Below are 14,748 nucleotides of genomic sequence, written 5' to 3' on the forward strand. Positions count from 1 at the left end.
AAAGATATTTATATTCCAAGAGAGTTTTTTTTTTTTTTTTTTTTTTTTTTTTTTTATTCAAGTCGCCTGACACAAAGGCCTGAAGGCCACTTCAAGGTGTGGGCTACAATTATTTTTTTCCAGAGGAATTGCGTAAGAACTCTTCTGGAAATTCAATAAAATTTTAATAGGAATTCCTTGGGAAATTCTTAGGAATTCCATAAATATTTCTCAGGAATTTGGTGCGACTTTTTGAAGAAATTTATTGAGAATTTAACAGGAATTCCATAACAATTTAAAAGGAAGTCACTGGGAATTTTTTTTTGAAATTCTATTGGGAATTATCAGGAATTCCATAACAATTTTCAAGAAATTTCTTGGGCAATTCTTAGGAATTGGAAATCCATAACATTTTAGAGGATTTTTTGGGAAATTGTACTTTTGTTATGAATTCCAGGTCTTAGGAACTCCTTTGAAAGTTTTAAAGAATTCCTTGGGAAATGTTCAGTTATTCCGATATAATTTCTCAGAAATTTGTTGGTATTTTTTCCTTAGGAATCCCAGTTCTTAAGAACTCCTTCTTAGGAATTCCTCTAGAATTGTTCAGGAATACCTTGGGAAATTCTCAGTTCTCAGGAACTCCTTTGGAAGTTTTTAAAAATTCCTCTGATATTCTAAGGAAGTCCATAACAATTTCTTAGGAATTTGTTGGCAATTTTTGAGGAATTCTACAGGAATTCCTTATAAATTGAGATAGTAAATATCTGAGTGCCATAACTATAGCTGATCATGACAACCATCAGGAATTCCATTACAATTTTCTAAGAATTTGCTCAAGAATTTTTTAGGAATTATTTGGGAAATTCCTAGGAACTCCTTGGGAAATTCCTAGGAATTCCTTAAAAACTGAGATAATGAAGTATCTGAGTGCCATAACTATAGCTGATCATGACAACCATCAGGAATTCCATTACAATTTTCTAAGGACCTGCTAAAGAATTGTTTAGGAATTCCTTGGGAAATTCCTAGGAATTCCTAGGGAAATTCCTAGGAATTCCTTATAAATTGAGATAATGAAGTATCTGAGTGCCATAACTATAGCTGATCATAACAACCATGATGGCCAAGGAAACATATAGCGGAGGATACAAACTGTGCGTCGCTAACTGCTCTGAAGATCGACTCAAGCTCAAGTTGATTTCAACAATCTTTCTCGTTAACTCAGCGGAGGAATCTTTAGAGGGTATTGACCTGCTAATCTGAAGGAATACAAAACAGAGAATATTTCAGAGAACAGTTTTAGAATAGAAACTTCATGTTTAAAGACAGTGGACACCTTTGGTCTCGAAATCAAATTTGTGGAAAATTACTTTTTTTCTCGAAAACTACTCCACTTCAGAGAGAGCCGTTTCTCACAATGTTTTATAACTACCAACCTCTCCCCATTACTTGTTACCAAGTAAGGTTTTATGCTAATAATTATTTTGAGTGATTACCAATAGTGTCCACTGCCTTTAAACCTTCAAGTAGGAATTACACAAAATGCAAGAATCGTATCTCAGATTTACATTGGTATATATTGGTATATTTTGTTAACATCATCATTGTGACCAAAACATCAAAATCTAAATAGACAACAATTAAACAATAATAATAAATTGGAAAAACAGCAAGGGATAGCACCAACCTGGTCTGATTGGCAACATATTGGGCCACAGTACCTTAATCAGAATACTGGCTTCTTATATAGGGCGTAGGTGCCCTGTAATAATTATACAGTATTTCCTGCAAGATGTGGGACTACATTTGAATTATGAGAAGTCCTTTTACAGCACCCTGTAATCAGGGCTGTATGCTTCATTTCAGAAAGGGTAAGGGCACCAAGGCATTTTCTCTTTGGCAAAGGGCACCCTATGAGGAAATGGTAAATTTCTACTGGAGCATTTCAAGGGCACCAAGGCAATGGCAAGGGGCAACGGAGGCAATCGCCTCCGTTGCCTCCGTGAAGTATCAGGCCTGATGTAATGTGTTACAAGGTGCTGTGGCGCAATTTGCTGCGGATCAGACCAGGAACACCGGGGCAAACACCTTCTCTTAACGATAAGTGCACTGGGTTCATTTACGTGTGTACACAACACTTTGCAAGCCAATACATGGTGCTATAAAGAAATAAGTCTCAAACTTTAAAATGTAGCTCCGCTGTACCATGCAGGGAATAATACTAAGCACCTAGGGGTGTGGTAAAACGCTATAATAAGATTCGAGTATTATTATTATTTATTACCTGTTGGGTGTGGTGATGGATGATGGCCCTGATGTTGGCCATACTCGTTGCTTCCATCATCATGCTGACCGCTTGACCCTTACGAATCTTGACCACTCGAGAGAATACATCAGGATTGTTGTAACACTCGGCTAAGGTAGCTATGGCCATCACCTGTTGAAAGAGAAGGGTAATAGATTGGGTTTTGGGCAGAAAAACGTAGTGTAGACTTATATAATAATGAATAGTAATAATTAATTGATTTATCAATCTCCGATTCCATTAAACGTAGACAAGCGCATTGAAAAATCATCAAGAAACAATATTGGAAATTATCAGGAAATATGTACAATAAAATCACTAGGGGTAAGTTTCAGCTTAAGTCAGTGCCTACTTTGAACAGATGTTCCTGATGCATCTAAAACGTGAGCCGTTTATATGCTAAAAAAGTAGGGGAAAAGCCAGCCTTTCTGTTTAAAAGTGGGGTCATACATGTAGATTGGCTTTTGTCAACTTACTGGCTCGGCCACGACACGTCAATCGAATAGCTAGGTTGGGACCATGTTTTGAGGTTATTCGGTCATAAATTGGTCAAGTAAAGGGTCTAGGTAATTTTTGTAGGACACAAGACACAATGTCCACAGATTTACATTAAAGTTACACCGTTTGAAGATAATGATAGTAGAAAGCTTCCCTTAGAATATTACTTGCCGAGGTGCTGCATTGTTTTTAGTAAAACAGTGTCACCAAAATACTTGTTTTACTCGTTTCTCAAAAAATACAGCACCTCAGTAAGTATTTTTTTAAGGGAAGCTTTCTGCTATCACTACCTTCAAACGGTGTGAGTTTGATGTAAATCTGTGGAAATTGTGTTGTTTCCTACAATAAGTACCACGACCCTTGAAAAGAAAATTATTTTCATGACATTGTTTTACTCATTTCTCAAAAGCTACAGCACCTCAGTAAGTAATATTTGAAGGGAAGCTTTCTACCACCACTATCTTCAAACTGTGTGAGTTTTATGTAAATCTGTGGACATTGTGTTTTGTGTCCAACAAAAAGTACCCAACCATCGATTTCACAAAGAGATAGGACTCGTCTTATCTCGAGTTAGGACGAGTCACTCGTCCTAACTTAGGATCAATCTTAAGGTCTGCATGCTACAGTGCAGGGTTGGGACTCGTCCTAAGTCATAAGATTAATCCTAAGTTAGGAAGAGTTTTTTGAAATCGACGGCTGACCCTTTAAAAGAATGATGTTATACTGCACCTGAGGAATTGCACAGAAGTTGAAGACGCTCTGGTTATGAAGCCTAGACATGTATTTCAAGACGTCAGGAACGTGATGAAGAGCGTTGGTGACGAGTTCATTCAGGCACTGTAAGGAGGACGATAGGTTTTCTCGCTTCTGGAAGTTCTTCAGTTCACTTGTGTATTTACTCCATGTCTAAAATAAAAACAAAACCTTGAAATTGAGAACTAAGTCTTTGTTAAACCAATCACTTGGTAATCATTTGCATTGTGTTGTTTTTGATGTAACTACTGTTTACTTCTATATGTAGGCCTATATATATTTGTTCACAGTAACAAGATAATTTAATTAAGATACTAAATACTTCTGACTAGCACCCCACCCCCCCTAAAAAAAAAGATTTTGAAAAGGTAGGGAGATAGCCAACATAGCTTAATAATAAAAAATAATAAAAGTGGCTTCTTATATAGTGCGCATAGCCGTCACTCAGTGACGCTCTGTAACATTCAGTATTTCCTGTAAGATGTGGGACTACGTTTGATTTATGAGACCTAATCCTTTTGTAGCAGGAACACTGGGGTGATGAACCCCTTCTCTTTAAGATAAGTGCACTGGGTTCTTTTACGTGCGTTAAACAACACACGCTTAGAATGCTGGCATAATAATCTGGAGGTCGCAGGTTTACGTTCTGCTCTGGCAAATATTTCTTTCCTCAAACTTATTAACCAAATACATCTATGAGAAGTGACAAAAGATGTGTTTATTATGGGGTAAACAAAGAAAAATATTAAGTAACAAAATTAAAAAGAAATGGTACTGTTCTGATAGGAAGAAGCAGGAAACCAGATTCACAAACAAACCTACAAGTTCAGACAAACATTGGACACAACAAACTACACTGATACAAGATGCATAAAATAGATCAGAGATAATACAATGGATTGATGTTTTTTTTTTCACACACAAAATTCAAAAAATAAAAAAATCAAATCAAAAAAAAAAAGAAGGAAAAAATAAATTAATAAGAATAAAAAAGTGATTATCAATAACATACATCATGCAAACATACAGACATTTTACAGCGGCCCATAAAGACTAGAGACCTTTACAAAGCTAACATATAAATATACAAACAAATAATGCACTGAAGATACAAAACTATACAACAAAAGCATTACACAAATAAATGGGTTTTGAGCAGTGTTGTAGCTATCGTCGATGGTGCTGGGCGGGCCTGCGCAGAACTCACAATTTTTGCCCAGCACAAATACATTGTGCTCCAAGCACAGATTTCCCCCTAGAATAAATCATTGTCCACTGTGCATTGATCTGAGACACAGCTAATGATAAGGAGTATCAATTGTCACTGACAAATAAAAACAGTCAAAATTCCATTCAACTTATTGCATGGCCCCCATACACCATCATGAAAGCTTGAAGAGTAAAGGCCCGGTCACACAGGCCCTGATAACTAGAGCGAAAACGAGAACGATAAGAATGCAAGCCCTCGATTGGTTAAAGTGCTCTCAAGAGAATCCGCCCACGCTAATTCAACCAATCGAGGGCATGCATTTTTATCGTTCCCGTTTTTGTTCTCGTTATCGGAGCCTGTGTGACCGAGCCTTTAGAGTGTGTTGGCCTCCTGGTTTTTTTTTTTTTTGGGGGGGGGGGGGGGTTTGGGAGGGGGGGTCTTGGGGGGGGGGGGGTAATGGACATTTCTGGACTTTAAAGAAATACCTCTTTTGGCCAAAACTCTCTTCCTTCTAGACTATCTTCGAGATAATCTCTGATGATGTTTGTCTTCTGAAGGAAGAGTCCCATGGAGTTAGCCAGATATGTGTCTTCGCCAACGATGGCATCTTCAAGATGAGAGGCTGAGAATAGTCGGGAGAGACCGATACCAACCAAGCCAGCTACATAGTGGCAGTACTGAAGATAAGAAAAGAAGTTTAAAAAAAATATATAAATGGGTACATTCGTCTCTGTAAAACTACCAAGAACCAGGCCTCGTTGGGATTAAACCAATAGTTGAAAACCTCTTCACCACACATTGATTCCCTTATTACTAGTTCTTATATAGCGCATTTCACAATAACCGTCTCAATGCACTTTACATTCGTCATGTTAGTAGTAAGGTATCTTGCTCCAATGCTGTAGTGCTCTTCCACTGTTTAAAAACTTGCTGAAAACTCATTAATTTAAATCCTCACAATACACTTAGCTCCTTACATGTCTTGACAGTAGATTATTCATTGTATTTTTATTTTTATTTTATTTTTTTTTCTGTATTTCTTTTCTGTTGTAGGTATATATGTATTGTTTTTTGTTCTGCGCCTAGGAATAGGGTCTTGTACACTAGATAAATGGCGCATTATAAATGCATTAATATTATTATTAATATTATTGCTCCAGGACACAAGAGTCAAGACTGGGATTCAAACCCACACTACGATGACTTAACCACCCCAACTTGAATTTGATGCTCATAACCACTCGGCCATCACTCTTCTATAAGATCGGTTTGTAATTATTACTAAAATGTTAGGACAGCTTTATGCTTACCAGATCCCAGTCCTTATTCGTCACAACGTCTCGCTGAGCAAACTCACACATACCATTGCCCATCTTATCAGTGATGTCTGATATCACAACACGATAGCACTTGGAAAGACTTCGAAACTCATGAGCAATCTGCATTTAGAAAAGTATTTTTGAAAAGTTCAAATAATTTGTTAGTTTCAAATCTATCAAAATGTTGCTGCTTGGAATTGTTTCTTCTCCTTTTCAAGAGTTGTTCAGAATCCCTGCGTTCAGAGTGTGGAGATAATGGTTATTACAAATGTACACAAACAAGCAGGGATTTTGGCCTGGTTCGTAAAAATGTACTCGTACAAGTTTTTCATTGACAACAAAATATTATTGTAAATACATTAATGGTCTCATTCCCGTTTTTTTTTTTTTTTGGTACTCGCAGAAATATACTCAGGAAAAGTACTCACAGTTATAATCATGGAAAGTAATCATTATACTTGTGATACTCAACGAAAAGTAATCATCGGATCATCACTCATGGGAAAAAGAGTCCAGTTCAACTCTGCATTAGCTATCATCCATACTACTACAGGGTTGTATGCTTCGTTTCTTATAGGGCAAGGGCACCAAGGCATTTTCTTCTTGGTATAGGGCACCCTATGATGAAATTGCAAAATTGTACTGGAGCATCTCAAGGGCACCAAGGCAATGACCAGGGGACACGGAGGCTATCGCCTTCGTTGCCTGCTTGAAGTATCAGGCCTGCTATTAGTACACGCACAAAACACAACTAACCATGTTTTATAAACATGAATATCCCTAATTGCTTTAAAAGGCACTGTACACGTTTGGTAATTGTCAAAGACCAGGCTTCTCAATTGGTGTATCCCATCATAAGCATAAAATAACAAGCCTGTGAAAATTTGGGCTCAATTGGTCATCGAAGTTGCAAGAAAATGATGAAAGAAAAAAAACACCCTTGTTGGATGAATTTGTGTGCTTTCAGATTGGAATAAAAGATTTCTAGCTAGAAGTCTTTTATTATTTTAGTGAGAAAATACCTCTTTCTCAAAAACTACATTACTTCAGAGGGAGTCGTTTCCCACAATGGTCTATCAATAGCCCTCCAATTCTCATTACCAAGTCAGGTTTTAACTTAATATTTGTTTTGAGTAATTACCAAACGTGTACCTTCCCTCTAAAAGAGTAATTTAATGTTTAGTGATAGCTGATACAATGGTATTGACACTGCACTTCAACAAGTTATAAATAATCAGGCATTTCTGATAGAGACACAATGGAACTGCACTGATTATCTTTTTTTCAGAAAAAGGATGATTATCCTTTTTCAGAAAAAAGGATAAAGCTGATAAGGCTTGTCTAGAACTCTAACTTTAGTGGCAACTGACAAAACATAATAAAACAAATTTCTATTTTAATTTAGTTCTGCAACTATAAATTAAACAGAGAAATACATTCTGTTAGTAATGCTTCTCAGATTAAACTTTGCGGTATAAAAAAACTACAGTATATATCTGTTTCCATAACTGCAGTACTTAAAATACTATCCAATGCAGCAGTATTTCTTACCAAGTAAGTTTTTATTACCAATAGCTTTCATAGTCATAATCAAACATATCAGACCCTTTAAAGGAACAAGTTGCCTTGAATCGAGCGAGTTGGTCTATAAAAAGCGTTTTTAACCACTTGTTATGAAACGCAACGATACACACAAATATGCCTCAAAATTTTAGGTTTTCCTTATACGTCATGAACTAACACGGCGCACCATTTTGAGGAGTCAAATGTTGGACTCCATAAAATGGCCAACCGTGTTACACATAGTTTACAAAGTAAAAGGAAAACGATACAACTTCGAGGCATACTTATGTGGATCATTATATTCTACTTTTAAAACATCTTTCTAACCATGCATTTTATAACAAATGGTTACGAATGCTTTTCTGATGCATGGTTCATTAAACGCCTTTATAGACCAGCTCGCCCATTCCAAGGCAACGTGTCCCTTTAACTTAGAGAAAGACAAGGAGCAGTGCTTTACCGACTGAAAGTCTTCCAAGACGATACGATCCTTCTCATTGCTCTTTGTGTAGGTCCACGTTGTGTCTTCAAGATTCTTGTAGAATGTCTGCAACATTGGGATCTTCTCCTTAAGAGGGATGGTCATGTCATCTTCCACTGTGTCCAAGGCTCGCAGGACCAGGTAGAAGATGCAGACCGCATGCCTGTATCAAACAATCCAATGCGTCTGTTGTTTAGTACATTATCGTTTTTTGTGTCGCACAAAAAGCCAGGTCCCTTTATTGCTTACTTAAACATTTCACACAAGGACTGATTGTCTGCAGGAACATTTCCATCATTGCATATTTTTACCTACTGTTAATGCTTGCAATGTGTAATAATATGGAAAGGTTTGCGGTAACACCATATAATGACTACCTCTGATGAGTCGGGTGGTTCTAAAAAGAACCGTTGGTTTCAACTCGACATTTCATTCAGTATGCTCTGATGTCCACCATGCAAAGTTTCAAATCCTACTTATGTATAATAATGTTTTGTATTTTAGATTTTAGAACTTTTGCATTTTGCATTTTTAAGACTTTAGGATTTCAATATTATTTAGTTTGTTTACTAACTGTTGCTATAATTCCGTATGTTCTTAATATTTAGTTTGTCTATATGTTCAACACCCTAGAACATGTTCACATGATTAGGACGTTTTGGCATTATTATTATTATCGTTTTTTATTTAAATTGTTCTCTTTAGAAGTGTTTTCTTTCAGTTTGTTTATCCTCTTTTATGTGTTTTTAACAGGTATTTTTAATTGTTAGTTCAAAATGAAATTCGATCGTTGGATCGCAAATTTTTTAGTGCTTTAAATAAAACCAAAACATATCAAATCACAGAAAATTAAGGGGGAAATCAAAACTACAAAGAAAATGTTCTCAAATAAATTGGGGAAAAAAAATCAGTACAAAGAGCATTTATAGATTGCGAGGTTAAAAAACACACGTATCTTTTTTTGTACGTATAGAACTACTCTAAAACTTGTGTACACAACTACTACTATAAATCTTGTGTACACAGCTAGGCAGTGACAGCACAGTGTGATATTACTAGCAAGTGATGATGTGCAATCAGATAATTAGGGTTTATTGTATATATATAGTATACAGTGCTAACACACATTGGTGTATATGGGTAAAAGCCAAAATTAATATTCTTTATCCCCGATGCAAATTTTAACATCTATTATATACAGCAGCTTGGTTGCTACAAACTGGGACAGCGTGAAATGATGAATGCAATCCTGACTCTAAGTATGATTTACATACGTACAGTGTAGGTTTTTTGACATTTGAGGGGCTTTCAGTTTTACAGGTGTTTCAACAGCTTCACAGGGCCCAATTTCATACAGCTGCTTAAGCACAAAATTCTGCTTTAAAAGCAAAAAATCCACGCTTAGTAAAACATTAGCTTAATACATGTCACAAGCAATGTATATGGCATGAAATTTAGGCCAGTAACATACATGAGTAGAAGAAGCGAGCTATTTTCGTGCTTTACCCATTTTTTTTATTTAAAGCAGCTCTATGAAATTGGCCCCAGGTGCACAAACTGTAATTTTTCCCCATTATTATAGCAGGACTCTGTCTACTGGAAAATATGTGGACCACAAAAACTGCATTTAACCACATACCTTAGCTCTCCATCTAATGCCTGTATGACTGCAGCAAAACTTCTGCTGGTCAGATTAAGGTACTTATAACATGTCCTGGCAGTACTGCTCAGCGAGGCCTGAAACGAAAATACAAAGTAACAATTTGAAGGCGGTGGACACTAGTATTGGTAATTACTCAAAAAGAATTGTTAGCATAAAACTTACTTGGTAACAATCAATGGAGAGCTGTTGATAGTATAAAACATTTTGAGAAACGGCTCCCTCTAAAGTAACGTCAATTTCTAGAAAGAAGTTATTTCTCACACGTTTTTGAATTTGAAGTAACAGATTTTTGAGAAAGAAGTAATTTCCCACTTAAATATGTGATTTTTTTTTTTGAGACCTCAGAATTAGATTTTGAGGTCCCGAAATCAAGCATCTGAAAGCACATAATTCCGTGTGACAAGATGATGTTTTTTCTTCCATTATTAATCTCGCAACTTCGACGACCAATTGAGTTCAAATTTTCTCAGGTTTGTTATTTTGTGCATATGTTGAGATACAGCAAGTGAGAAGACTGGTCTTTGACAATTACCAAAGGTGTACAGTGTCTTTAAGTAAATAGACAGGGAAGCATTTGTCTTGTCTGTGAAAATTCCTAAGAATGATTTGTGGGCCTATGTCACCCCCATAGTCTTTATTGTTTTTTGTTTTTTACCCCAAAACTGATGTGTGTTAGCACTGTATACTCGGGTGGTAACATGCATGTGATCAAGATTTTTTCACAGGACTCGGGAAAGTACTGAGTATACAGTGCTAACACACATCGGTGTATGGGTAAAAAAATGTTTTTTTAAAACAATTAATATTCTTTATCCCCGATGCAAATTTAACATCTCTTATCCCCTTCGTCTTGTTGTTTTGTATTAGTCACCAATAGAGGGCGCAACATCAATTGCCTCGGATGAGGCTGGCTTGGAGCGACTGGCATGTCAACAAATCTGGAATACTGGGCCCCAAAAACCTATTTAATTACGTACCAAAATATGGACTCTTGGGAAAAATATCAAATTACAATTAAGTTATAATCAAACACATTATACAAACAAATTCCTGCAATTATTTTTTTTCCAGTCCATAGTAGCTATTTCAACACTGTAATTCTACAAACAGGAAATACATGGTTTATGCAGGTATCATAACTCCTGCACTGTCTTGTACAAAATCATAATTGTGTGTACATGTGTGCAAATATTTAAGTTGTGCTGGTCAGTGTATCCTGTTCTAATGCACTGTAGGAAGGTTTCAATACAATTCTGCTGGTACTTTCACAATAGGTCAGTTTTGCTTTAACAGTTTAAATGGACGAAATTGCCGAGTGGCTGTACAACTGTAGGTGGCCTAGCTTAGGAACTGTGATTTGCTACATGATATTTTGAGTTGAAACCAACGTTTCTTTTCAGAACCACCCCAACTCATTTGGAAAAATTAACAATTTGAGGTGGAACAAACACATTTACTGAGAGGGATTTGAACCAACGACCTCTTGCTGGTGCTCTTTCAACTGAGCTATCTAGTTCTATTTTGTCAATATCCTTTTACATGTATACCCGGGCCGTGTACCCAGGGATCACTGGTTTTGATTCACAAAAAGTTAATGATACAACCTGGGAAGTGACAGGCAGAGGATCACCGTTTATGTTTTAAAAAAGTTCTCATTTCGCGAATCAAGTGGTTTATTACTAGATATTTCATCAACAAAAATTGTACTTGTAGAACTATCATTACGTTCGGTTTGCGGTAACACCATGTGTGCTTACTTTCTGGCTAGGTAGTAGTTAAAAAGCACAATTTTCAGTCCTTTTCAGAACTGAGAAGTCTCCCGAATTCCGAAAATCTACTCTGTTCAACTCTGCAGTGGTAGAATATAAAGCAAGACAAATTTCCACAAAGAACGAATCAACTTAGCAAGTAGAAACAGAAATTGTGTTATCGCAAACCAAACCAATGACTTTTATAATGAACTATTAAAACTCACCAAGTTTTGTTTAGATTTTGTGGGACCGCCACCAATCTTGTACTTGAGCAGCGCAAGTACCTCATCAGGATGGGTTATAGATTTCAGCAGATCCATCGCTGATTAACTGTTTTAAAAAAAAAATGGATTTCAATTAAAAGCTTGAAGATGGTAAGATTTCTATAATCATTGAAACAGATAACTACTAGATATTATGTCCACAGTTCACAGACATTTTTTCAGGAAAAGTTGTTGACGATTTTTCTGCAAAAGTATTTCCACAATGATTTTGTACTGGGTTAGTTCTAAATATTAACCATTCAATCAAATACATGTTCATAGAATGTGTGTTGCGGTTCATCAGTGGTAAAAATTTTGCTAATTGGGGGCAATATTATTGCTTGTGCTAGCATGGAGTTAGCCCTGGTAAGACATCAGTCAGTGCATGGAGTGTGCTAGCCCCCACGAGCACTCTCACATTTAATTTTTAGGAATCATGAATTGTGTGGCGAATTGTGAACCAGAGGTCAATTTCTACAAAACTTTTTCCCTGACTTCATGAATTTAGATCGATCCTAGGATTTCAGATGAGTCCCAGCTTTTAATAAGACTGTTCCTACAATTAAGAACAGTCATAGGATTCTCAGGAATGGTTTCACAAAACTTGCTAAAAGCCATTGGCAGTTTTCGGTAAACTGTATACAACTGATATAAAAAATAACAAACCTGTGTGAAAATTTAGGCTCAATCGGTCATCGGAGTCGGGAGAAAATAATGGGGAAAACCCACCCTTGTTTCCGCACGTTTCGCCGTGTGGGGCAAGCTGTTCGTCGCGAAATAACGTTCTGAAATTTTAAACTTTGCGCGTTGCACGCGAGACTGGAAGATAAATTAGTTATAACATGCGCGCTCGTGGAATACGAAAAAATATAGCGCGTCTGCATCCCATATCCTTCGGCCTCGTTGGATATGGGACGCAGAAGCGCAGCTATATTTTTCCGTATGTCCCTTCTTCTCAGGTAAGACAAAAATTTGGTGGTTTTGGAGTTAATTAACGGCGGATAAATTGGTGGCGACATGCAGAAAATTGTCCACTATTTCTCCTTCAGAAAAAAAACAGATCGTCTGCCATTTTCATTTCGCTTAGCGTCCGCGCTTCGTAGCACCAAGGTCAAAAGTTACAAACATACACACACTACAGTTCAGGAGTTTTTAACCGCGTGATTGTAGCTACTGGGCCCAATTTCATGTCTATGCTTACCGTCGAATTCTGCGTTTCAATCACGATTCCCCGCTTGTAAGTGTAGAATGACTAGTAATAGTAATGTGGAGTATGCACACGCGCGCAGACGCCCAAATTCGCCGCTAACCCGTGAAATAGGCTTGCCGTAAGCACGGAATTCCCTGCTTCCGTAAGCGCCGATTCTGTGCTTACGGTAAGCAGAGCCATGAAATTGGGCCCTGATTGTTCTTTAAAACTGTTAAAATTTTTCCCTCGCGCCTGGCTGGGCTACAAAAACTGCAACTTGTGCAAGTCACAAGTGCAAACTAAAAAGTAATGAAATGTTCTTAAAAACAAGTAATTTTACCACAGCATTGATTTATGAGACTGAAACATCTCAGGTACAGTGCTGCTTGTTAACAAAGGAACAAATGCTTGTTAACAAATTAAAAAATCAGGATAAACTTACCCTCGCATGAAGAAACTGCGACTGATCTTGGCGAAAAATGGATCAGCTGATAATCTTGATTTGCATGCTGTGACTGCAGCATAGAAACCATGCACTTCAAGGTGGGGAAATTTTTAAGCAAGCGGAGCGCCCTCTGTTGGTAAAACAATTGGTAGGCGGGGCTGTTTTTCCTACTTATTCTGTATTTTGACAATGTTACAAACAGACTTTTAAAGGAACAGTAGTTCATTTTTGACAGTTTTTTTCCCTAGTGAAACTGAATAATTGTTCCCCTTCAACAGGAAACATAAAGCCTGTAGTCCCAAACGCCTGAACCAATTATTGTCAAACATGAAGACCACTTTTTACTAGAAAATTATATTATGGAACCTTCAATATAGCCTTTTATTGTTTAAGGGGGGAAAAAAAGGAAAATAAATACATATTCTGATCTGTGACAATAACTTGGCTATGCAAGCTGGAGCCATCGATACTAAATTTTTAAAAGCAGTTATTTTAATTTGAGTGTGCAGTGCCTCTTGTCATGTCAAGTACAAGTGCCTACCTAAAAAACTACCCCGCCCCAGTAAGACTTATCTAAGACAAGTGTCCACAATATTGATCCTGATTTTCATGTTGTTTTTTTTGGGGGGGGAGGGCTTTGGCTTTGTAAGAAAACAAAACATAGTATCAATCTATCTTATCAAAGATTATCCAGTTGAAAAGTGAACGAGTGCAAATTCATCCCATTATTGTAGGGTCTACAGGACGCCCTTATTTTGTTTAATCAACAAAAAGAAACAATGAATAAAAATGCAAATTAATTGATTATGTTTTATTACAGAGTAGGAATATTACACTTTTAAGAAATTTCGCCATAATTTTATGAAATCTTCACAATTTTCAACCAGCACAAAAGCCGAATGGAAATTATACTGGTTTTAAACAAAACTGTAAAATGTTTTAAATACATTATTACTCTGTTCTTTTGTTCGTAATGTTTCTTTAAGAGGGTGCAATGGGTTTTAAAGCCTTTATTTTCTTTGTTATTAGTCGGTTCTTGAGGTATACACAAAATCTTCATTATTGTAGTACTATTACTATGGTACTTTTTTTTCTAATACTGGGCTCTGCTTTAAAGCAATTGGACACTTCCGGTACAGAAAAAGAAGAAAAAAAGTTCACAGGTTTTCTAATAGCTTACAGGGTTTACAGAAGGTAATGGTGAAAGACTTCTCTTGAAATATTATTCCATGAAATGCTTTACTTTTTGGGAAAACGTTAAAACAATTATCAATTCTCGATAGCGAGAATTACAAGTCATCATGACACGGCGAAACGAGCGGAAACAAG

At 36.7% G+C, this 14,748-nt stretch overlaps 1 protein-coding gene across 1 annotated transcript; it reads right to left on the minus strand.

The window, feature by feature from the left end:
• Positions 1–567: 567 nt before the first annotated feature.
• Positions 568–13,481, minus strand: LOC117300987 (squalene synthase-like). The gene is made up of 9 exons (XM_033784862.1): positions 13,417–13,481; positions 11,747–11,852; positions 9,748–9,845; positions 8,088–8,271; positions 6,056–6,184; positions 5,231–5,422; positions 3,512–3,688; positions 2,264–2,416; positions 568–1,238 (listed from the first exon to the last, which is right to left on the minus strand). The coding sequence occupies exons 2-9, from the start codon at positions 11,840–11,842 to the stop codon at positions 1,038–1,040; spliced, it is 1,230 nt and encodes a 409-aa protein (XP_033640753.1). The 5' UTR covers positions 11,843–11,852; positions 13,417–13,481; the 3' UTR covers positions 568–1,037.
• Positions 13,482–14,748: the final 1,267 nt, after the last annotated feature.

Source organism: Asterias rubens, chromosome 16 (assembly GCF_902459465.1).
Source record: "Asterias rubens chromosome 16, eAstRub1.3, whole genome shotgun sequence".
Classification (NCBI taxonomy): domain Eukaryota; kingdom Metazoa; phylum Echinodermata; class Asteroidea; order Forcipulatida; family Asteriidae; genus Asterias; species Asterias rubens.

Coding starts and splice junctions, on each gene's coding strand:
- LOC117300987 (XM_033784862.1), bottom strand. CDS start 11,842: ATGGATCTGCTGAAATCTATAACCCATCCTGATGAGGTACTTGCGCTG. Junction 8,272..9,747: donor GCATTAGATGGAGAGCTAAG/GTATGTGGTTAA, acceptor TGTTTGATACAG/GCATGCGGTCTGCATCTTCT. Junction 2,417..3,511: donor ACTTCTGTGCAATTCCTCAG/GTGCAGTATAAC, acceptor CTCTTTCAACAG/GTGATGGCCATAGCTACCTT.